This window comes from Phlebotomus papatasi, chromosome 1 (assembly GCF_024763615.1).
Source record: "Phlebotomus papatasi isolate M1 chromosome 1, Ppap_2.1, whole genome shotgun sequence".
NCBI lineage: Eukaryota > Metazoa > Arthropoda > Insecta > Diptera > Psychodidae > Phlebotomus > Phlebotomus papatasi.
In genome coordinates this window covers 95,213,620-95,238,329 of record NC_077222.1, presented here as the reverse complement: position 1 = coordinate 95,238,329, position 24,710 = coordinate 95,213,620, and the positions used below count along the sequence as shown (strand labels likewise).

The window sequence follows — 24,710 nt, the reverse complement described above, 5'->3', positions numbered from 1 at the left end:
TTTTCTTCACATTTAACTAACTTATTGATTTATCATTTTAATTAATTCTGTGCCTAATATTCTAAAAATTTTCTGACTCTAAAAAATAAAATAAAATAATCAAAAAAGCAAAATCGAGTTTCAGAGCAAATAAAAAGTTATACATCTGTACTGACTTATACGAGCTTCAGACCTAAGGATTAGCCATTTGGCTTAACTGCTCTAATTTTTTATCAATCATGTTTTTTTTTTTAATTAACTTATGATTGTATTATTAAAGATAAATTACCTATTAGGTTCTCAAAAACCAATACAAATACTCTATACTTAGTATTTTGAGACCTTCGGGATCAGGGCTAAACCTCTAGTCTCTAAAGAGCGCTGTAGAAACATAATGACCGTCAAATTTTTTGCGTCCCTGTGTCGACTTGCTCCAATTTACTTCTGAAGCCAGTATTTTTGGAGTCCTTTGTGTCTCCTGAACAAATTTGTAGAGGACGACTCAAAGGAGGCTTTCCTAAAAACAAACCATATGCCTTGTCCTCAATTAAAACCTATTTGTCAAATCTTAGCGTTAAGGCCTTAAATAATGCCTTAATAATAATAAATAAGGCTGAGTGATAGCCTTAACACAAATTCCTTATCCAGTGTCGGACGAGATTTTTAGCTGAGATTCTTTACAATCTCAGCTTTTGTGGTCACAGGTGAAATCCGACCTCGTCAGATCGGTCCCAAATTTTGGATTTACACGTTTTGACACTCATAGATCACGAAAATCATGTGTGCTAATGGCTCCGGCACACCTTTTAGATCAGGAAAATTTCATAAGATGAAAATTCACATCTCTTTCTTCCTTAAAAGTTTTGCATATGTCTATCCTACTCTTTTGTACTCTCCTTCTTCTTTTGAACATCACACGAAATTAAATTTAGTTCAGTCCAATTTTGAGTCCGAAAGAGTGAGATAAACACATGTAAATCTTTTGAAAAAGAAAGGAATGAAAATTTCAATTTCATGAAATTTTATCGAGCTAAAAGTTGTGGCAAAGGCATAAAAATCGATTTTCGTGGACGTCTCGTCCATCCGTCCGTCCGTCGTATAACCACTTCTGGAGAGAGAACGGAGAGAGATGTCGACTTGCGGTTTTCGTCAAAGGTTAAATGTCGATGGGCGGCTAGAAGTAGGTGATGGAAGATTCACCCCCCACTCCCCTTCCGCCATTTTGGAATACCCCTAAATTTTGTTTTCTAAGTAACTCAGCCCCTATGGAATCGATCGATCTCAAATTTTAGTATGTTATAGCTGGGCCTAAGAGCTTTCGATCAGTACTAAACTTAAGGTAACTTGACCCCCCTGACCCGAGCTACAAGGGGTCAAAAATTAAATTTTCAAATGGACATATTCCCGGTTCTAATTATCGGACTTAAAAAAAATTTTGGTGTTTTCTCGAATATTTTGAAAACTAAACGATGCTTTTTCTTTAAATTTGAATATGTTGTAGCTGAGGTCGAGACCTTTCCAACGGTGAGTCGCCCTCCTCCATCGATGTTCCCTGACCCGAGTTATAACCAAAAATGTCTTGCCCGGACTGCATGTTCTGTGTTTATGAAGGGATTTCGATGAAATTTTAGCCTATATTGTATCTGAGATCGAGATCTTCCTACTGATGGGTATCATCCGTCCGATGGTAGCCAAAATCCCGAAAGCCAAAATCCCGAAAGCGAAATCCCGAACGCCAAAATTGCGAAAAGGCCAAAATCCCGAAAGCCAAAATCCCGAATGTTCAAATTCGTGAAAAGGATAAAATTATATGGAGGAAAAAGTTTAGAATAATTTCCCAAGACACAGAAGATTTCCCTTTGCCTCCAGCAACCGCAGGAGTAGCTATGACACTTTTAAGAATTTGGGATTTTGGCTTTCGGGATTTTGACCCGGACCCCATCCGTCTCTACACCAACCCACTGTACCCCGGACCCTTACTATATCCATATGGTCCGGACTCTATCTCTAATGTTTATTAACCGATTTCAATGAACTTTTTTTTCTTCTGTTGGCCTTCCCCACTCAGACTATTTAAAATAGAAAATGACCAGTGATAAGCCCAGATAAGCTTATGGTAGCTGAGATTCTTTACAGGTGACCTCGAAATGCGTGAAAATTTGATTGTGAATTGAATTTTGAGGGTAAAGAATCGCGTTGAGCCAATTTTATCTATTTCGCTGGCCAAGAACCGTTTGCTCGACGCAATTCTTTACCCAGAGCAGCAGTATGCATTTCAAGGTAGCCTGTAAAGAATCTCAACTACCAAAAGCTTACCTAAGCTTATCGCTGTTTTTTTAATGTTCCAAAAAGAAATCTACAAACACATTTATATTGAAAATTTTATTTCGACTGGGATTCTGTATTAAAAATAACATATTTCTTAATTCGATTATTATTTCAGATTTATTATATTTTTTAAAATAATGAAATAATTTTGGTAGGCCAAATATTTAATAATAGGCACTGTATTAATGAGCAGTAAAAAGCTAAAATTGGTCTGCAGTGAAATCATCATGAAGGAAACAAGTTTTTTTTTTTAATTTTTCCTGTAACCATCTTGGATATTATTGAAAATTAAACCATTTTTTGAGATTTAAGTTTTTTATTGACCAAAATTTAATTTTTTACTGCTCATAGGTTTTTTTTTGCCAAAATAATGGGCATCAATGTACTTTATTTTCAAAATTAAAAAAAAAAACTTCAAATATTCCTAGACATGTGTAGGGTAAATTAAGCTAATTCAAAACCTGCTCCAAATGGAAATTTTTCGCTATTCCAAATGGAAACCTTACTGTTTTCGTAATAAATACAGTACTGAATTACTATATTTTTATATTTTTTATACCACAGTTTCAATATTTAGTTAATTTTGCTCCAAATAAAGCGAAAAGACCAGGAATAAGAACAAATTCTGCGCTCAGGAGCAACTCAACAAGGTTTTGGAAGCTTTTCGTCGCGGTTTCACTGACACTTATTGGTCTCCAATTAGAAAATTTCCCTTGTCTCCATTTGAATTAATTTGTTTCCAATAGAAGCATTTTACACTCGCGTATTTTTCTTGTATTTAAGAAGTTTTCAGATTATATTTGAAGAATTTTCACTAAACAGTAGCATTCTAGAAGAGTCAAGGAGCAAATTTATGTAATTCTCTTTAGAAAAAATATGAATCTTCTGTCAAAGATAAAGCGTCTGGAAATGGTTTTGAATTAGGACATTTACACTAATGTTTTCTTCTTCTAACATTCACCTAACCGTAATTAAAAAAAAAATATGGCTCAGCATTCTAATATTATCAAAATGGAAAAAAATCAGTAATTTTTTTTGTTGTAATCTCTCTCATCTAAGGGCAGAATCACATTGACAGTAAAATGCTCACCGTATTTCGTTAATTTACGCATTTTCATTGCAATTTTTACGCAAAATCTCGATTACCGTATTACCTTATCTCATACTCGGTGGCACTGGGTGAAAATAATATAGGAAAATTGAAGAAATAAAACGAAAATTCGATAAACGGTGAGCAAAGAAAACTGTACAGTTTTCTTTGCTCACCGTTTATCAAATTTCCGTTTTATTTCTTCAATTTCCTTATATTATTTTCACCCAGTGCCACCGAGTATTAGATAAGGTAATATGGTAATCGAGAATTTGCGTAAGAATTCCAATGAAAATGCGTAAATTAACGAAATACGGTTAGACTACGGCGAGCATTTTATTGTCAATGTGATTCTGTCCTAAAACTTCATACAATTATTTTTATAGAAATTGATTTTTGAACACTTCTTCAGTTTTTTTTTTTCCTAGAAGACGAATTGACGGCATTTCTCTGTACCACAGAGGCATCTTCCGAGTTGTTTACCCTCCCCGGAAACTCCTTTGATGTAGTCAAAGCTGAGTTCTTCCCCAGCTGCGATGCGTCTCAGGGCAAAGAGGCACAAATGAGGGATATTTGGATCCAGACAATCCACGTATACGGCCCAGACACCGCAATTTGGATCACAAGAGTGATTGATGAAGTGCGTAGCATTGCCATATTCAATGGCATCCACCGAATAGGGTTGATCGGCTCCATTGAAGTCCAAATCGAAGAGATAAGTAACACCCCTTTCATCATACAACTGCCCACGGGTTTCAGCTTCATCATGGGTAATAATCTCTCCCACATATTCCCCAATAAATTGTCCCGGATAGATTGTTTCCAGTGTCCTGACACCCCAACCGCGTCCGTTATCAGTTTTGAAGATGCACAGGCGGAATTTTCTGCCATTCTGTGCCACACGATTTGGGCATTCTTCGCCACATTTGCATCTTCGGTTGCATTCGTAGATTGGAGTCCCTTCGGGCAGTCTGAGGCGTTTTTTGGTGTAGGCAAACAGCGAGGATCCGGACATCTTGCCACAGCACTGTGTTCGTCCATTGCATCCATCCTCACATTCGCATCCAATTAGAGGATCATCCGGGATATCGATATTGGCACCGGCAAAACTCTTGTTGATATAGTGAAAATTTGTCGGTGGCATCTCCAGATCCACTTCATTGACCACCATAATTCCCCCAAACTTGTCAATTCGATTGAGTTCTGCTTCCCATTCTCCCAGCGCCTTTAGTTGCTCCTGACGATCCCTATGGAGCTTTCTCAGTTCCAGCTGCTTCCTAGCTGTACTTTGCATATGCCTTGTCAACTTGGCATTCCTCGTACCGGTAATCCGATGAAGTGCCAAGAGGAGAAGGTAGCTATCCAGTAGAAATCCATCGTATTTTGACAGTTTAACCATCATTGTATCATTCACTTTTGTACGTGTCTTTGGATCTTCCAAACCTTCCAGTTCATCAGTACTCGTCTCAATCTCCCTCATAATCTCCTCAATTGTCTCCTTATTCTCCGCCAATTCATGCTCCAGCCATTCTTCAAACACCGCACAAGATTTCACATGTTCAAGTGGCTCCCATGTATTCTTCTTCTCACTGTACCCAACCCATTTAACATTGAACACTGGGCTCTTGCCAATAGCATTTATCTCCCTTATCGCTTCCACCGTATACGATGACTTTCTGGCATTGATTTCCTTAAGTACACCACGGTGTGCTTTTGAAACAACGGAATATGGGGAGGAATTGCTACTGTTGTACCTCACCCTTTTGGCTGATGATGAACTACTACTTACACTGCTCGATCTGCGTCTCTTGGCATGTTGTCGCCCATTCAAGCATTCTGGGTAATTTTCCTTAAGGAAAGCCCGCAATTTCTGTGATGATGTGGTCAATTCTTTGATCGTATCATTGGATATGCGCTCTGTAAACACAAACAAGTCGCGGAATTATTTATTTGTGCTTTTTTCATCACACAAAACTAAAAAAAAATTCAGAGGTTTTCTAATCTAGCCACTAGAGAATCTTTTGTTTCACAAATTGGGCAATGTTTTCAGCACACAAAAATTAAATAAATAAAAAATACAGAAAATACAAAAAAAGAAAGAAAGAAAAAATAAAACTGTGTGAGATAGGCCCTTGTCCAAACAAAAGTCCTTTAGTGGCCAAATTCCTCTTACTTTTTTTTTTAATTCCAACGACTAAAATTTGTGCCACAATTTGCGCGTTAGATTCCCCAAGAAGTGTCCAAAAATTTCTCAATTTAATTTTCAGTTGCTTTTTTTTTAAATTAGTCAGAAGAAATATTCAGCAATAGATCTAGTCTAGATAAGTTCCTAAACCTTAATTATTCAACACATTTTCTGTATATCAATTCAAAATTGTCCACTTAATGGCCACTCTTTCCCACTTTTGGCAACTGCTCAGTAAACCATCAACCACCTTTAAATTTCATTAAATTTTGACCAGCAGCAAATAAAAAATAGTGTATGAACGTCCTGAAGGAATTGAGTAGGGAGAAGTGGGGCTACTTTGAGCTGTGGGGCTAGATTGTTATACGACTTTTTCGTCTATTTCTAAATGAAGCTGGTCCTTACAATTATTTTATTTAGATACACAATTATTTTGTCTATCCTAATTACGGGGGGGTATACACAGTAACTAGTCGATTTATTAATTCGTTAATAAATAAGAAAACCTATGCACAGTAACCAGCTTACTTATTTATAAATAAGTTTCTTATTAAAATGGCCGTTGAAAACTTAATTTTAAATTAATAAGTGTTCCTATGCACAGTACTTAACATTTTATTAACTAATAAAATTTTTGATTTATAAACTTATAACTTTTGTAAGGCTCGTACTTTGTAGTCTACTTTTTCCCTTTCGTCATCATTCACAGTAAGGAAATCTCAAAATTTCAAATTAGAAATGATCCTAGATTACCGCACATTGTACCCCAATCAAAAAGTCGCAGAATAGAATTTTAGAACATTTCTATTAGTTGGATTCTCCGAGAAAGGAACTGATTCTTAAGGTTGTTTCTCTTCTCGGTTCTCACGAGTAGAACATTCTGGTTAGCTCACTACCTACGACGCATTACGATCTTCCCCGCCACTTTAGAAAGGTTTTCAGAGTCTATTCTGACACGTTCCCCGACTAGATCTTGAATTTACTTCACCAAACTTCGTCTAGGTCTAGTCCAAAAAAAAATTTTACACTGTTCCAAAAGTAATAATTTCTCATATTTTAAACTGAATACTCGGATTTCTTTGACAAAAATTTAAACACTGAAAAATATTTCTTGTTCTAAAACTGACTACCTGCCATGACGCTAATCACGCTAATTGTTTCGAAGGCTGACGTCTTCAGAAACTTATAAGGTAAAGTACCCTTTATTCGACCGGTTCCTCTATTCGACCGGTAGATTTATTTATTCAATTTAATTATATTTGCTATAATATTTTGTGTATGATCTAACATTAATAGGTCAATTATTCTTTAAATAATACGAATCAGTGACAAATTCATAGAAATTGATGAAATTCACCATCAAATATTCAAAAATTTACCCACCGGTCGAATAGAGGAACCCGGTCGAGTAAGGGTACTTTACCTTACGAACTTCTGACCTAAGGTTTAGGTTTAGGGCCCAAATAGACTCAAGTTTATTTTCGAGAATATTTAACCTGTAAAATTTTTCAGCAAGGATTTATCCCAAATCTTTCATGCATTGAGAGCTTGAGATCACTGATTAGAGGTCCTTTGTACGAATTTCCTTCACCTGATTCTTTACTGCCTAATAATTACATGCTATATATTATATTTTTTAGGATAGACCTGAATCTATTTGGATCCTTATACGGGCTTTAGACCGAAAACCAAAATAGACACAGGCATCGAAAGGGAGCAGGCCGAAAAATAAGGGTTAGTGGCGTTATACTCAAGGATCAGCAAAAAATCTGGAGAATCAAGCTGAGCTTTTAAAAACCCGTGAGGTCTAATGCAATTTACGAGGATTAGCGACGGGTCCCGGTCATAATCCTGAACTCCAAAAACCCGAAAGCCAAAATCCCGAACGCTAAAATCCAGAAAGGCAAATCCCGAATGGGCCAAAATCCCGAAAGACAAAATCCCGAATTCTTAAAAGTGTCACAGCTACTCCCACGATTGTACCCGCGCTTGCTGGGGGCAGAGGGAAGTCTTCTGTGTCTTTGGAAATTATACTAAACATTTTCCTTCATATAATTTAATCCCTTTCAGGATTTTGAAAACTCGGGATTTGGCGTTCGGGATTTTGGCCTATTCGGGATTTTGGCTTTCGGGATTTTGGCTGCCACCCTTAGCGACATCCCTTTTTGGGAACTTATTAAGACTATTCTCTCTTTGATAATTTCGAATTTCCACTGAATTTGAATAACAATCTTCCTCAATAAATTAAACGAGAAAAGTAGTAGGTTTGCAACGGCTAAGGAAACGGTCAATGCTCATCAATCGAATAGGCGCACACCAAGCATTTCTTCATCAATTTAATACGAAAAATAATTTAATTTACCAGCTTATTTACCTCCGGTCTCCTTTTAACTGTGTCTTCTTCTAGGATAATTTATTGTATTATAATAAAAAATTAACTGTTCTGGATAAAGCGATCAAAAGTAGGATGCAAGTGAACTGTGGGTAGTCTACCCTGCGTCCCAAGAAATGTTCAAAATCTTTTTCTTATTTTAGTTTTGAGAATGATCGTCAAAGAATACTGATTTTTTGTTTATAATGCTTTTTGAGCCGTTTCGATTAAATAATTTAGTATGAATTTATCTCTGCTTTATGCCCTAGACACACTTACGACTTAAGCCGAGAGACGACTTAGTGGAAAATAATGGAAATGTAGCTTGAGCATTATTTATAATTACGCTAAGCCGTCTCTCGGCTAATCCTCAGGTCTGTCAATGCTCTTACGCTCGATTGACACAGGCTAAAAATTATGCTAAAATCGTCCCTAAAATGCTCTGTAATCATGACAAAGTCATATCTAAATCAGGGACAATACAAGCTACAGGATTTTTTTCTAAATATTTTCTGAAAAAGAGAAGTAAAATAACTCACCCAATTTGATTGTGATATTCCTCTCAAGTTCATTCTTGAACCGAACAGTCTGCACTCCTGAGATTGCCTTAACCACTGTCGATTTGCCATGGGCTACATGTCCAATTGTTCCAATATTAATTGTAGCCTGTCGGGAAATCACCTCCGGAGACAATGGAGTGAGTTTTGTGATGTCCTGCAAAGGAGCATACAAACAATGAGCCATAACCTCACTTTTCTCTCCGACTATTGCATCAGCATCATAGATTTTGCCCTGGCGACTGCACCCTCTATCCCAGACGTTTCTTCTGTCACCCCCTTTGGCATTTTCATTGGATTCCATGGGGTACTTTCACCCAAATTCATGAAAATGCCACGTGCAAAAAATGCCAACAACGCCTCGCAATGGAGGGAGAGTGCAGCCGACAAAATGATATGGAATTTTCCGGTAACTTACCAGTTGGGCTAAGTCCTGTTTATGCAGATTTGGCTGCCCCGTCGTTTGTCCTTCTGTTGTTGCCATCTTGATGGTATTTTGCACAGAATTAACACCAGAAATTGTTCACTTTTGCCGAGCGATATCACGAGAAAATCAACTCGAGTGGAGTGGGTACGAGAAAAATGGCTGATTGCCCGTCTTGCCCGTTGCGACATCTACTCCGAAACCTTTCCGGAACCCAGCTGGCGCGCGTTTCGCATTGTCTAGTGTCACGTCGGAATTCAAATTCAAAACTAACTGTAAAATTATTTTTATTGAAGTAATTTTCTTAGGGAGAAGTGGGGCACCTTTGAATTGTGGCACTTTTGAAATGGAACTTAGCTTTATCTTAATGTGAAATTTAAAAATTCTCTTTTTTTTAATTTTTCTCTGTTTTTTTCACTGACATCTGTCTGTTTTTTCCATGAGGTTTTTTATATTTTACTTTTTCTTCTATATAACAATTAATGTTTTCATTCTTATTACATTTTCTATACTTTATTCTTTAGTATTACCACCAGTGGTAACTTTATTGTTGTAAGGAGTCAATGACTCTATCTTTTTCTCTTGAAATTCTATTGTAAAGAGCTCTATAAGGGAAGAGCACCAGCGATCGGCAGTGTTCCTTGGATCGTCAGGTTAATACCGTATCGTTGCTCCAAATAAAATAAATTTTTAAAACTTATTAGCTACTTTTTACCATTTAACTCTCATAATAATGCACTGCAATAACCCAGATTTAATTTATAAAACCAATTTTCTGTGAGACACCTGATTTAATTCGTGACGATCCGAGGTACATAAGGCAAGTTTGCTATAACGCCTATTTTTTATTACTTTATTGTAATGATTTATAAATAAAATCCACAGATATAGTTAAATGGATAATTAATAGAGTAATTAGTATCAACAAAAATACCAAAAAGTATGTTGAGGCTTATATTTTCAACTAAATATGGAGCATCTCTCTAAACATTCCGATCCGTGGTGCTCTTCCCTTAGTTGGAATTATAATAAATGAGATAAAAAAAATTTGAAATTTAGCTTCGCAGTTGGTTTGTGAAGCTATATCGCTCCTTGGAAATTACAAGGGGCCAAATCACTTTTTGGCGATTTTAAGATTTTAATGCACTCAGACAGAGAATTTAATAAAATTTCAGATATGAGTCAATAAATTTCGTTATTAGAAATTTTTTTCAAAATTTTATTCTTTATGATTGCTTGCGCGGTTTTGTTTGAAGTGAAGGGGCACAAAATAGATTTATCGTTCAAATTTTTGTGAAACAAGGGACTAATTCAAGCAAGTTAATCCCGTGTTAACTCATAATCCCGAGCTAACTCATAAAAAACATTTTGAAAGATAAAAATATGTATGTTTCGATGTTTATTATAATGCTCATACAAATAGAAAAGAATTAAATTTTTTTATTAACATATTTAATTGAGATAATTATTTATACAAAGTTGAATCTTTCATGCTGTCTCCTGAAAAATGGCTCAGATTGAGTTGGCCCCTTGTAATTTCCAAGGAGCGATATTATTAGTTCAATTTTAAAAGACCCCATTTCAAAGGTGCCCACTTCCCGCGATGAAGTTTTTTCTACGATGCTTCAGGATCTCGAGCACGTTTCCGGATCATGTCAGCTTTTCTGCGTTTTTCCTTTTCTTGTCGCTTCTTTGTGATCTCTTTAAAGAACTCCACTCCTTCTCGCTCTTCTATTTGTCTCTGCATCATCCGAAGACCGTAGTAATTCATTCCAATCATATCCCTGAGCTCCTGGACAACTTCCTGGAGTTTTTTGATCATCTTCTTGATGTCACGGTAGAGAATTTGATTGGCTATAATTGGTTTTTGATGAATTCGAAAGAGGAAGAGGACTACTTTGCAGATGAGTTCTGTCTGATCCCTCCTCTTGTCAGCCAGGGTATAGATTTTCCGGATGATTTCGCAGACGGAAGTGAAGGGTAGTAGCAGGAGGGATTCTTCTAAATCGCTCGGGCGAATGTGGGCAAGTGTGACAAGGAGAAAATCTGAAGAGGTGGTGACTTCGAAGGCTTTCATGAGCGGATGCAGTTCCTTGTCCTCACCAGCATCAAATTGATTCCCGATCTCTAGACACTCGAGGATGGATTCGGCTCCTTTCTCAGCTCCGACGGTCTTTTTCGAGGGTAGTTTGAGCCCTGGCATTCCAGGAACTGTTGATTCATCTCCTGTAGCTAGGATTCTATTCTCAATCTCTTCTCTCTCTTCTTCTTGAGCATCTTCCAGAACAATGGGCTCATCTGTCTTCTCAAACAGTCTCACCACTCGATCTGTCCCAGTTGTGACCAGGAACATCCCATTTGGACTCACTGCCAGGGAATTTGCCTCTCCAACATGATTGGCCGGAAGTGTGGTAATTTTCTCAAATGTATCCGCATCCCATTCCTTGATTTTACCATCCTTACCACAAGAGAAGAACATATGAGTCTGAGGAATGAACTGGACTCCCAATATGGAGTCATCGTGAGCAAAAAGCGACTTATGGCAATCTCCAAAGTCCAATCCCCAAATTTTGACATTCCGATCTCCACTTCCCGTGACAATGAGGCTGGAGTCATGAGAAATATCCATGGAAGTGACGGGGAGTTTGTGGCCATATAGCGAAAGGTAGAACTTCAAAGAATCTCTGAAGAAAATCTTCACCGTGGAATCCAGCAAAGCGCAGGCAATGAATTTGTTATTCGGAGAAATCCTAACGCACATTATCACCTCATCGAGCTTCAGAGTATTCCTGTGCATGAGGGAGAGGACTTGGGATTTGCTATCAGGATCCTGGATCAACTCATAAGACCACATTTTAACGGTTTTGTCACCTCCTCCTGATATGCATCCCTTGAGATCAGGCATTGAGCAAATACTCCACAGATCCTTCTCATGAGCTGGAATTGTCTCCAAAATGACCCCCACCACAACATTGACAATCATCATCTCTCCGGTTTTCAGCCCAAGGATCACATGTCTATCTCCCGGAACGAAGAGAGTGCAGAGAATAGCTCCAGTTTCGACAGTTCGAATGCATTTCAGTGACTCCCTGTTCCAGACTTTCAGTGTATCGCCACTTCCTGTAGCTATGGCCAGGTTATCTGAGCTAAAAGCCACACTACGTACTTCTGTGTGGTGCCCAATCTGATTTAGGGAACGAATTTCCTGGGCTTCAGCATTTTTCTCCTTGACATTGAGAGAAAAAAGCTTGATGAAGTTACTTGCAGAAGTCACCACAATCCTCAGTTCATTATTAACTCCCAAGAGAATATCCAATCCTCGGATTTTACACTGAGTTTTGATACTGGGGAGCTTCTTAACCTCATCGAATAAACTCACATCCGATCTTTTGTCTCCATCAAGAGAAAGCTTCTTCATCCTTTTAGCAAGTCTTTTGGCTGCTTCTGCAGGCGTACAGAAGTAGAATAATTCCACCTGATTGTCTGTACCATGACAAGCCAAAATACTCCCTTCCTGATCACTCGCCAGAGCCACCGTTCGACCCTTTCCAGCCCGTGGAATTACTCCCAAGAGCTTCACTTGAATGGGATTCATTGCTTCACTCTCGAAAATTCCCAGATCTCCACTTGCTGATTCTTCAGGTGCATTTGGTGATACTCGGTAGACATTGAGAGTGGCTTCGGATGACCCACTGACGAGAAATCCTCCCCGCAGAATTCCCAGTGCCCAAACTTCCGTTGTATGATCAACCAAGGTTTTGAAGCAATTTTGCGTGTCGATATCCCAGAATTTGATCTGCATGTCCTTGGAACATGATACCACAATCCTCCCGTAGGCATCCAGGTAGTGGGCATCGGTAATGGGACCCCGATGGCCACTCAATCGACACAATCCGGCCTCAGCAACAACATCCAGAACTACGAGATCTGTATCCAATCCCCCTGTTAAGAGTTTCATCCCAGTTCCGTCATACCTCAGGCAACTGACTGCAGATTTGTGAACTACAAAAGATGAGACGGATTGTCGGGAATCCATCTCGAAGATTTGTACAGAACCATCGGCATAGCCCACAGAAATGTGGAGATTATCAGGGCTGGGACGTAAGACTGTGACTTCTTGTTTCTCATTCGTAATGTCCAGCACTTTCTCGCCAAGTCTGGAAAGATAATAGAAAGAAACTGGCAAAATGTTCTGACAAACGTAGCATAGAAAAGAGCGACTAGGGTAAAATTTGAAAAGGCGGACACTTAAGAAACAGCTCAAATTTATATGATTTTGTGTATTAAAATCGGCTTTCATTTTCTGGATTTGGCCTCTACACACTAAAGAAATTTATGTCCATGTTGAAGAAAATTCCCTACGCTTGTGTAGGAAAAACTCTTCAATATGGACATAAATTTCTCTAGTGTGTAGGTTTAGTGGCCATTAGTCTGTTCGACTTTCAGTGCTGTCCGACGTTCGGCGCTGCCCAATTTTACACACTCTCCTTCTTCTGAATATCACAACATAATCAACTTTAGGTCTATTTAAATGAAAAACAGTGGCACAGACATCCAAATTGTTTAAGAAAATGATGTGAATTGTGATTTTATGAAATTTTCTTGATCTAAAAAGTTTTGGAAGCATCGAACGCTTAAGTTCTTGATTTTCTCTTTGCCATTAACCCATTTTCATACTGAATTGCAATTTTTACTGATCAATCTTGATGCAGTCTGTAGCCTTTTCATAAGTACGATAAAATTCTACAAGGCCGTTTAGAACAAAAACAATTTTTCTGAAGAAATTATTATTTTTTTGTTATTTTAAACCTAATTCCCTAATTTAATTTAGGTTATTAAAAAAATTCTAGGCTATAATAAGTTATTATTTACGAACTGACTTCAATTTGTTACAAAGCTTCAAAAGCTCAAAAGTAAATGTTGGATTTTTTCTGTCTCTGCTCATAAGAATTAGGGATTAATAGAGGAAAGTTCCCATGCTTCGTACGTTCCCATTTATCGTAATGAATGATTTTTTTTCTACGTTTCTCAATAAATGGCACTCATCGCACCCATATTTTAAAAACTAAAGGAAAGTGCCCAGTTTTTAAAATAAATTGCTGAGTCATATTAATTCAGAAACATAGGAAAAAATTAGTCATTACGAAGCTTGGGATCATATGAAGCATGGATATTATCCCTGTAAAAGAATTCTTTCAGACAATTTATGGTTCAAAGTTGTCAATGGTTTAATACAAGATCGTCACAGAAAATCTTTTCATTTCTTTTAAAAACGCTAGTAGAACTCCCTAAATCCTTAAAAATTATATTGTATTGTATTTATTTGCCTTTTTGTGGCTTGACAATAACACCCCCCCCCCTCCCTAAGCGCCTAGCAAGTTGGCCTTTTTATATGGAGCTATTTGAAGCCAATTCCTAAATTGATCTCGGACTCAGCTCACAGTGCTCCGAGGAAAAAATTTATTTAAACAAAAATTTAGTACATTTTCACCGGCGTAAATTAACGAAATACGGTGAGCATTTTACTGTCAATGTGATTCTGCCCTAAATTTATTGCCAAATATTTCTTCTAGGGCACACTAGAAGATCTCCATTCCCTTCCCTATGACTTAGACTCTATTGCCTCGGTCTCCCCTATTCTACTGCGACGCTATTATGCACATTATGCAGAATATAATGTTTCTTGGGTAAGTTTGAATCCTAACCTCAAATCCCATATTAAAAGTTTTTCAGCTCCTCCTACGGCGACGCATCTGCCCTGTACCCCTTTGAATGTGACAAAAGAGGCATTGGGGCGGGGGCTCACGACTATATTGAAAGCCCCAGAGGGCTTGTAAGCAAGATATTGCTTTGTAACTCCCATCCTGCCGAGGAAGTCTCAAACACTGCTTTTTCGCGGTTTCACTTTGATACTTTTCACAATTTCCACTTATTACACAATCAGTAAGTTTAATCTTTGTGAAAATAAGTATTTTTCTACGTAATTATTGGGGAAAATCACCAAAAACAGAGAGCACATTACGGTATCAACAGAATCAAAAGTAAACACACTTTCCGAAGGTTTCGGAAAAACAACGTGCAGAAGTGAGGTTATGTGAGATCTCCGTGAAGTCTCCGGAAAAGGTGTCAGTGAAATCGTGCACCTGCAGCGGCACATTTTTTACTTGCAAATTTCTGCAAGATTGCATCATTTTCCAGTGAAAAGTGCTAGTGAATCAGTTTGCAACGGGACGTTGGCAAGTGATGAAATATGGAGCGTGTGCCGGAGAATATAAATTTCCCGCAGGAAGAGGAGAAAGTCCTCGAGTATTGGAAGAAAGAAAGGTGTTTTGAGAAGTGTCTGCAGCAGTCGAAGAAAAAACCCAAGTAAGAATTTTTTTTTGGAAAATTGAGGGATTTTTTTAAGGGATAGATATTTTTCCTAGATATACATTTTACGATGGTCCCCCATTTGCCACGGGATTGCCTCATTATGGGCACATTCTGGCGGGAACTATTAAAGATGTCGTGACACGTTACGCCCATCAGCAGGGCTACCACGTGGACAGGCGCTTTGGATGGGATTGCCATGGGTTGCCCATTGAGTATGAAATTGATAAGGCATTGGGTGTCAAGACACCTGAGGACATTGCCAAATTGGGGATTAAGAAGTACAATGATGAGTGCAGGAAGATTGTTATGAGGTATGCCAATGAATGGGAACAGATTATAGGGAGAATGGGAAGGTGGATAGACTTTAAGAATGACTACAAGACTCTCTATCCGACATACATGGAGAGTTTGTGGTGGGTGTTCAAGCAGTTGTACCAGAAGGGAATGGTGTACAAAGGGGTGAAGGTGATGCCTTATTCTACAGCTTGCACAACTCCTCTGTCGAATTTTGAGTCTGGTCAAAATTACAAGGAAGTTGTCGATCCAGCTGTTACGGTAACATTTCCCATTCTCGATGATCCCGACAATGCCATGATGATTGGCTGGACAACAACTCCATGGACATTGCCGTCGAATTTATCGCTGTGCGTCAATCCGGATTTGGATTACGTAAAAGTAAGAGAAGTGTCGTCAGGGAGGGTTATTATCCTAATGGAAGCTCGTCTTGAGGCTGTCTTCAAGACACCCAAGAGCTATGAGATCCTCGAGAGATTCCCTGGGAAAAAGCTAGAAGGCCTGAAATATCAGCCTCTCTTTGATTATTTCGTGAAGTACAAGGAAGTAGCTTTTAGGGTTCTCGTAGATTCCTACGTCACTGAGGAATCTGGTACGGGAGTTGTCCATCAAGCTCCGTACTTCGGAGAAGACGATTACAGGGTATGCTTGGCTAATAAGATAATAACGCGTGATCAGGAGATCATCTGCCCAGTAGATGCCAGTGGAAGATTCACCAGTGAAGTCAGGGACTTCCAAGGGCAACATGTCAAAGATGCAGATAAAAATATCATTGCCCTGCTCAAGAAGACCGGAAGATTGTATCATGCTGGCCAGACAAAGCATAGTTACCCGTTTTGCTGGAGATCAGACACTCCCTTGATCTACAAAGCTGTTCCCAGTTGGTTCATCCGGGTGGAGCACATGTCCGATCGTCTCCTAAACGCCAGTTCCCACACCTACTGGGTTCCGGACTTTGTCAAGGAGAAACGTTTCGGAAATTGGCTAAGAAGTGCTCGGGATTGGGCTGTGAGTCGCAACAGGTACTGGGGTACACCAATCCCAATTTGGCTCAATGATGATGGAGAAATTGTCGTCGTGGGCAGCATTGAGGAACTCTATCAAGAGTCAGGAGTTCGTGTGAGTGATCTCCATCGAGAAATTGTCGATGCCATTGAGATTCCTTCGAAGAAACCAGGAGGAAAGCCCCTAAGGCGCATTGACGAGGTCTTCGATTGTTGGTTTGAATCCGGATCTATGCCTTTTGCCCAGCTGCACTATCCCTTTGAGAATTCCGAAGACTTTGACATGAGATTCCCAGCGGATTTTATTGCCGAGGGAATTGATCAGACCCGTGGATGGTTCTACACGCTGCTCGTGATCTCAACAGCGCTCTTTGACAAGGCCCCATTCAAGAATTTGATTGCCAACGGATTGGTTTTGGCATCTGATGGCCAAAAGATGTCCAAGAGGAAGAAGAATTACCCAGATCCAATGGAAGTGGTGAATGTTTATGGAGCTGATGCTCTGAGGCTGTACTTGATCAATTCTCCAGTGGTCAGGGCGGAGAATTTGCGTTTCAAGGAAGAAGGGGTGCGTGATATTGTCAAGGATGTCTTCCTGCCATGGTACAACGCTTTCAGGTAAGAAAAACCTTTCTAAAAAATTATCACCTAATTGTAACCGTTACGATATTTCATATCTTAACGAAATAGGGTATTGTGGGGTAATTTAGAATAGGACCTTAACAGGAATTTTGAAATTTCGTCAATTTTTCACATGGGCAAAATGAAAAAGGAGACCACAAAGAAAAACTAGACTAAAACAGTTAGGTCCAATCCCAAATTACCCCATTGTGCCTTATGCCCTCGACACACTTACGACTTAACCCTTTAAGGACAATTGGGTCACCCGTGACCCAAAAATGAAATTCTTCCTACGACCTTCTAAAGCTGTATTTTGCTCCAAAAAGTTAGAAAAAATTATTTTTTATGACCCTCGATTTTTGACCTTCTCATCCTTAAAGGGTTAAGCCGAGAGACGGCTTAGTGGAAAATGATGGAAAAGTAGTTTAACCATTATTGCGAATATAATTGCGCTAAGCCGTCTCTCGGCTAATCCTCAAGTCTGTCGAGGCCCTTATATCATTTGAAATTGCTGAAACTGTGTTGCATCAGCTTAAAAGTTTAATATTGGGAAAACGGTAAGGGATTCTGACATGGGGTTTTAGGATTTCTTCTGATCTGTCTCCAGAAAAAATTATGTAACTGATTACGTAAATATTACTAACAAGTTTAAGTAATTCTCATAATAAATTGTTGCAATTATCAGAAGTTTGCTAATAGAATTTCATCACACAGACGGCAAGTAACAGATATGTTATAATTACTCATCATTTGGGAAGTTTACGTAATGGGAATTTAAAAAAAAACATCAGTAGGAGCCCAAATTAGAATAAAGACTTTTTTTTAAATATCTAAATCATATTTCAACCTATAACGAATAGTTCATCATAATTGTGAGTCAGAATACTTCGAAATAATACATGAGTACCGGAGAACCCTTTTAGAAGCTTCGCTAAAAAAAACTACCTGATAGGAAGGACTTTCAAATAAAATAGGATCAAATTTTAAAATTTTTCCGAGGTGCTAATAATAGAGAGGTTTTTCAGTATATTACCCATGAAAACCTTTTTTGCTTTTCTATTATTTTTAAAAAAAAATTTTTTTGCCTTGAAAACTTTATCGAAAGTTAAACATTACTGTAGTCATCGTAATCAAAATTTTATTCTAATTTATCTTCTAAGCTAATAAAAGAAACTTGGATATTTTTTAAATTATTCACATAACACAGAAAAAAATATTTTGTAAAAATGTTCGTAAATGTTTGTGAATTTCTATGGGGGAGTTACAAAGTGCTCGTGAATTGTATAACCCACAAACAAGCTCGTAAAAGTTTGTACTTTTTTTCACAAACATTGTTTGTAACATGTTCACTTGACGAAAATTTTTGTATTTTTACAAACATTTGTACTTTTACAAAATGTTCGATAGGAAAACAAACATTTATGAACAAATGACAAAATTTTACGAACATTTGTTGTATGTTTACGGACATTTACGAACAATGTTTGTGAAAAAAGTACAAACTTTTACGAACTTGTTTGTGGATTATACGATTCACGAATATTTTGTAAGTCCCCCATAGAAATTCACAAACATTTACGAACATTTTTACAAAATATTTTTTTTTACTGGGTCCAAATTCACAAACGTAACCAGACAAGTTTTTGACTGGGTACTGCGTTATATTTCATAAAGATAATATGGCTTCACTACTTAAAATAATTAGTGTATATGAGCTGAAAGTTCGCCTAAATGATTTCGTTGTTTAAACTTTGTTAAATAGGGCAAAAAAGTATTAAGAAGTATTTTGTATTCTTAAAATTTAATATTAATATTAATATTATAATAATATAAAATAAAAAATATCAACAATTATAATTTAAAATTAGCAGAAGTATAATTTATTTTATCTAAAAATTTTCGAAATTTTTTTTAAAAGAAACCATTAGACTTTCATTTTTTTTTTGTGGTCAGTAGAAAATTCAATTTTAGTTCGCTAAAAATTTGTATAATTTTATAACTAATTTCACCAAATTTTGTTATTAACTAACCAAATTAATTTTACTGGTGGTGCTTAAAAAGTATGAAAGTGTCTCGAATTAATACAAAATGGTGTGTTGTACGGGATAATTGGTTTTGGCCATGGCTAAATGTCCGATTAACCAGGAAATCGGCAAATCAAATAGACAATAACTAGTTGTAACAGGTTACGTTCGAGAATTTGTCCTCGGGAATCAAAGTTAATAAACCTAAAAAAATGTTGATTAATTGATTTATTTTTTATTGAGCCTAAAATAGCTTTTTTATATAAGAAGTTCTAGTTTATATTTATTTCATTTGGCTTCAATCTCCAGGTTGGGCTCCGAAAAAGATAAAATCGACGTCATCAATTTGAAGTCAATCAGTCGGTTCAAAATCTCTCAGTCAGAAATTCAATCAAAACACGTGCTATAATATTTGCTATCTCGTTGCATTCCCTGTTCGCGTTATCACCCTTGCTCATGCTGATGAATCGTTTCTCTCTTGCAATTCATTTCACTTTCTTTCAGCCTTAGTTTTTCTATTACATTTTTACTTTTCAGTTCATTTATTCTTTTGCGGTAATTTGTATTCAATGTCCACAAAATAATTCGGGGTCCCAACTTAAGGGAGGAGGGGGGCTATCAATTAGGACGCTAAAACATAGCTGTTTTTTCGTGATTTTTTGAGGAAAAGGAAACAACCATGATTTTCTAAATTTCTGGTATATATTATTTATACATTTTTACCGTGTTGCGGTGCGGTTTGTGATGCGCGAGGATGGGAAAAAGAATATATTGAAGAGGATTAAAATAATTATAATTGGACCAGTTTGGCTATGAACGGGAATGGGAGAAGTGGAGCAGGAAGTAAATGAGAAATAGAAATGAAGTAAATGAGTACTTTTGAGGTATCGCATAGCCTTGGGATGCTTTACTACCCTTTTCTCTTGTAATAATAGATTAGATTAGATTAGATTTCAGTTTATTTCCTGCCTTTTGGATCCAACGATCCCTTCTTAAGACTATATGTACAATTTTTACATTGAGTTGCGACCGCCTATAATACAGAGTTCTAGCTTACAATGTATTCAATAATAATAATAATAATAATAATAATAATAATAATAATATAATATAATAATAATAATAATAAATTATAATAATAATAATAACAATAACAATAATAATAATAAAACTTTTAAATCAGTAAAATTATAGCGATTCACGGAATTTTCAATCGTCATTCGCATCTGAGAAATATTTTTCAAACATTCATTTATTAAAATTTATTTATTTATTATTTTAAAATTGTTTGTAAATGCTTGTGAAATCCTATGGAGGACTTACGAAATGCTGGTGAATCATAAAACCCACAAACAATTTCGTAAAATTTTGCAGTTTTTTCAGAAGCATTGTTCGTAAAATGATCATTTGACGAACATTTTTTGTACTTTTACAAACATTTGTTCATAAGTTGTTCGTAAACACACAAAAAAAATGTTTCTAAAATTTTGTTATTTGTTCGTAAACTTTTGCCAGACAAACAAAAATTTACGAACAAATGACAAAATTTTACGAACATTTTTTTGTATGTTTACGAACATTTACGAACAAATGTTTTTAAAGTACAAAAAATGTTCATCAAATGATCATTTTACGAACAATGTTTGTGAAAAGAGTTCAAATTTTTGAGAACTTGTTTGTGAATTAGGGTAAGTGTGCCAAATTTGAGCATAGTTGCATGCAAGCGTCAAAGTTTCAAGTTTGAAATGTAATATTTTAAATACAAATTGATTTTTTTTATTCTTTCTTCTGAAATAGTGTTGCTTGGAACCTTGTAAAGAGTTTACCGTCTTTATTTACTCTAAAATCATTCTTAATACATTTTAAAATGAATAAAAATGTAGACATAGCTTTGGTGCCCTATTTCGGCAACCTTCATTCTCATATATAGTTCCTTGGCCTTCGGGAATTCTTCCAATATCTTTTTCACGTCATCTCGTTTGTCGAAGCTACATTTTTTGTTATTTTTTGCATTGTATAATCTCTAGAGTACGTAAGATCTAAAAATTCATGGAAATTCGAGGAACAAAAAAGGTGGCCGGAATTGCAAGCCATAGGATTTCACAAACATTTACGAACAATTTATAAAATATTTTTTCTGTGTAGTTGCTTAACGTAAATTTCAAGTTCACATTAAGAACTTCAATTGCTCAAACGAGACTTTGAAAAAACTTCTTTAGGTTTCTGTACCAGAATATTGAGAGGCTAAAGAAGGAAGATGGCATGGATTTCGTCTACGATAGTGCTTTGAAGCCCAACAATGTCATGGACATTTGGATTGTGTCATACAAGGAGAGTCTTCTGGAGTTTGTGTCTACAGAAATGAAAGCCTATCGGCTGTATACAGTCGTTCCGCGTCTGACAAAGTTCATTGACCAACTGACGAATTGGTATGTGAGGCTCAACAGGAGACGACTAAAGGGAGAGCTGGGAAAGGATGATTGCCTGATTTCTCTGAATACTCTCTATGACATCCTCGTGACAATGGTGAAGATGATGGCTCCATTCACGCCTTTCCTCACGGAATTTATGTACCAGAAACTGAAGGAATTGAGTCCAGAAGAGGCTGGAAATGAGAGTGTACACTACCAGATGATGCCTTCAGCCAAGAAGACACGCATTGATCGGAAGATTGAGAGGAGCGTGAGTAATATGCAGAGCGTGATTGAGTTGGGGAGGATCTTGCGTGATCGTAAGACCATCCCAATCAAGTATCCACTTCCGGAGATCGTGGTGATTCATCAGAGTGAGGAATTTTTGGAGGATATTAAATCTCTGGAGGAATTCATTGTGAGTGAATTGAATGTCCGGAAGATGATTCTCAGCAGTGATCGGGAGAAGTATGGAGTGTCCATGAAAGCTGAGCCGGATTTCAAGGTACTTGGACAGAGACTTAAGACGGATTTCAAGGAAGTCACTCAAGCCATTCGTCAATTGACCGATGAGGATATTCAGGATGGGATCAAGAAGACCTACTTTGAGATTCTCAGTTATCGCATTGAAGTGGACGAATTGAGATTCCTCGTTCAAGTGGCTGAGAATCGTGATCAGGAACAAAAGTATGAGGCTCAGACGGATAATAATGTCCTCATTCTTCTGGACACAAATCCCAGTGCTGAACTTGTTGAAGAGGGTCTGGCCAGGGAGATAATCAACCGGGTGCAAAAGTTGAAGAAGAAGGCTCATCTTGTCCAGACGGACCAGGTTTATGTCTATTACACCGTCGTCCGGGATCCCGAGGGCACGGTCGAAAAAGTGGCCAGGGAGCATAAGAATTTCATTGAGCAGGCCATCAAGAGTAAGTTTACTGTGGATGATCTCAAGTCTCCGAACCAATTTCCTGAAATCATTTCCGAGAGCTCGGACATCAAAGGGGCTCAGCTGATGCTGAGGATTGTCAATCCGCATGGAAAAGTCCAGGCCCCAAGTGCCAAAGTTCAATTGGTTGGTTTTCGATCTCGCTATGGACCACCCCGTGATTCTGCTACCATCTTTCTCCAGAATTCCCGCCACGAGACCATAACACAGGAACAACTCAGGGAGGAAATTGCCATGCTTTTTGGCATCTACGGACTCCCGTTCAAGATTCGCCTGGAGGGTAAGGAACTGAAGGACCCTTTGGCGGCCAGTGGTAAGATTCTCAGTGTTGAAAAATGAAAAGAAAAAATGAATTTCATGCTCGAAAAAATTAATTTAATTGATGAATTACACAATTGAATATTTGAAATGCAAAAAAGGTGGTTTTTATGAGTTCCCGGGGGAGGTTTTCTGCTGCAGTGTCCTTTGCGCAACGTCGGTTTACAGGGTGACCAGACAGGTACAGTAACAGGATAGCATAGTTCTTTATAAGAATTTTTACAAGTTTTACTTCGTCTTTTTTAATATTGTTTTGGACAATACCAATATTTTTTATTAAGAAATTTAAAAAATGAGGCTATAAATATTTTGTCAGAAGAATTAAAATGCCCAGTCTGGATTCAATTCGTATACTTAATTTCGGAAAATTTTCAGTGATCAAACCCTAGTGACTTGCATAATAGCTTTGTCTTTTTAATAATTGTACTCTCATTTTTATTGTTAACTAAAGAAAACCTTTAAAATTAATTTAAATGAGTGGTTATCAGTTTTGTATCTTCGTAATTTGAGTGAAGTAGATTTAAGATTTATCCTTAGTCTTTTTATTTATAAAGAACAGGACAAGTATTTGAAAGCTTTCCAGTAATTCAAGGAAGATTAAGTTATTTACAATGTATTTTAAGGTGGCTAGAAAATGATTAATAGCGTAAATTCGAAAAATAGAACAAAAACTACTGAAAACATCCATCAAATTCTCTATTCCTTTTTGCTTTTTATGATAGCTACAGAGAAATTTAGGCCGTACAAGATTTCTTGCTGTGGATCACTCCTTTTCAGCTGCAAAGAATTTGCGATGAATGAAACAGAATTGAATGGATTAACTGTGCTACCACATTAAATTTTTTCAATTTATAAATTCAAATTAATTTTTCAGATTATTTGCTGCTATGCGTTATTTTGCGTAAAAAATCAGTTGAATTGATTGATTTTCAGTAATTATTGCAACAAATATTTGGTCCGCAAAAACACTTTTAAATATGTTGAAATAGCGTAATTGTGGTTGCTCAAATTAACATGTTGAAATTGCTTATTAATTTCAATTTTATAAAGATTCCCCAGATTTAATAAAGATTGACTAGTTCATTTTTACAAGCCTTTCTTGTGGACAGATTTGCACCATCAAGAAAATTTTGCAAATTCTTGAAAAGGTGATAATCGCTTGCTCCCAGATCTGGACTATACGGCGCGTGTGATAGAACCTCTCATCCAAGTTCTTGGAGATTCTATAGCGTCGTTATTCCAATCCTACCAAACACACAGCAAAACCTTTTTTCTCTTCAAGCGACTTTGTCCCGAAATACCCAATTTTCCCGAAATATACCATTCTTACATCTTTACATTTCTACTATAAAAGATGATGCATTTTTTGTTTAATTTTTTCTGTAAGAATTTTATTCTGGATATGCCCAACGCACAATAACTTTTGTTTGTAAACGTGTTTTCAAAATTTCCTGTGAGAGAGAGTGAGATGATTAGATTTCTGTTTTATTCATTCTCATTGAAATGTCAAAACTATGTTTACAAAACAAAGATTATTGTGCGTTAAGTATAAAATAAAGAACATAAATATTTATATCAACAAAGAAAATAATAATTTGAGAAGTGGTTAAACTGTTTGAAACTTAAAAGTGCTAAATAGTACCCTGAAATATCACACGTTACCCTACTTGGCCTTTTTATCTTTGGTATAGTAATACCTACTGAAGAACATATCAAATTTTCTCTTGTTTTACATTCATTTTAGAAAGCTGTAACATACAACTGGCTTTACCAAACGGAAAATTGT

General features: G+C 37.0%; 3 protein-coding genes across 5 annotated transcripts; 1 reads left to right on the top strand and 2 right to left on the bottom strand.

The window, feature by feature from the left end:
* Positions 1-2,346: 2,346 nt before the first annotated feature.
* LOC129809833 (histone-lysine N-methyltransferase Su(var)3-9) lies at positions 2,347-9,108 on the bottom strand. Of its 3 annotated transcripts, none has more exons than XR_008752680.1 (4): positions 8,929-9,102; positions 8,493-8,667; positions 3,770-5,314; positions 2,347-3,268 (listed from the first exon to the last, which is right to left on the bottom strand). XR_008752680.1 is itself a non-coding variant. In XM_055859954.1 (3 exons), the coding sequence occupies exons 1-3, from the start codon at positions 8,992-8,994 to the stop codon at positions 3,822-3,824; spliced, it is 1,734 nt and encodes a 577-aa protein (XP_055715929.1). In that variant the 5' UTR covers positions 8,995-9,108; the 3' UTR covers positions 3,291-3,821. The 3 variants fall into 3 exon arrangements, 1 of the variants encoding a protein (XP_055715929.1); XR_008752681.1 differs by having other exon boundaries at positions 2,347-3,210; XM_055859954.1 differs by lacking the exon at positions 2,347-3,268 and having other exon boundaries at positions 3,291-5,314; positions 8,929-9,108.
* A 1,192-nt stretch (positions 9,109-10,300) lies between these two features.
* On the bottom strand, positions 10,301-15,007 carry LOC129809832 (WD repeat-containing protein 3). The gene is made up of 2 exons (XM_055859953.1): positions 14,640-15,007; positions 10,301-13,091 (listed from the first exon to the last, which is right to left on the bottom strand). The coding sequence occupies exons 1-2, from the start codon at positions 14,795-14,797 to the stop codon at positions 10,550-10,552; spliced, it is 2,700 nt and encodes an 899-aa protein (XP_055715928.1). The 5' UTR covers positions 14,798-15,007; the 3' UTR covers positions 10,301-10,549.
* Positions 15,008-15,020: 13 nt separating this feature from the next.
* LOC129809831 (isoleucine--tRNA ligase, cytoplasmic) lies at positions 15,021-23,024 on the top strand. The gene is made up of 3 exons (XM_055859952.1): positions 15,021-15,300; positions 15,360-17,222; positions 21,469-23,024. Exons 1-3 carry the CDS (start codon positions 15,185-15,187, stop codon positions 22,943-22,945), a joined length of 3,456 nt encoding a protein of 1,151 aa, XP_055715927.1. The 5' UTR covers positions 15,021-15,184; the 3' UTR covers positions 22,946-23,024.
* The last annotated feature ends 1,686 nt before the right edge of the window (positions 23,025-24,710 follow it).

Excerpts from the sequence above, each read along its gene's own strand:
- LOC129809832 (XM_055859953.1), bottom strand. The coding sequence starts at position 14,797 with ATGGGAGTTACAAAGCAATATCTTGCTTACAAGCCCTCTGGGGCTTTC. Across the intron at positions 13,092-14,639 it reads CTTTTAATATGGGATTTGAG|ACTTGGCGAGAAAGTGCTGG; the intron begins GTTAGGATTCAA and ends TTATCTTTCCAG.
- LOC129809833 (XM_055859954.1), bottom strand. The coding sequence starts at position 8,994 with ATGGCAACAACAGAAGGACAAACGACGGGGCAGCCAAATCTGCATAAA. Across the intron at positions 8,668-8,928 it reads AACAGGACTTAGCCCAACTG|GACATCACAAAACTCACTCC; the intron begins GTAAGTTACCGG and ends GCTCCTTTGCAG. Across the intron at positions 5,315-8,492 it reads GAATATCACAATCAAATTGG|AGCGCATATCCAATGATACG; the intron begins GTGAGTTATTTT and ends TTGTGTTTACAG.
- LOC129809831 (XM_055859952.1), top strand. The coding sequence starts at position 15,185 with ATGGAGCGTGTGCCGGAGAATATAAATTTCCCGCAGGAAGAGGAGAAA. Across the intron at positions 15,301-15,359 it reads CAGTCGAAGAAAAAACCCAA|ATATACATTTTACGATGGTC; the intron begins GTAAGAATTTTT and ends TATTTTTCCTAG. Across the intron at positions 17,223-21,468 it reads CCATGGTACAACGCTTTCAG|GTTTCTGTACCAGAATATTG; the intron begins GTAAGAAAAACC and ends AAACTTCTTTAG.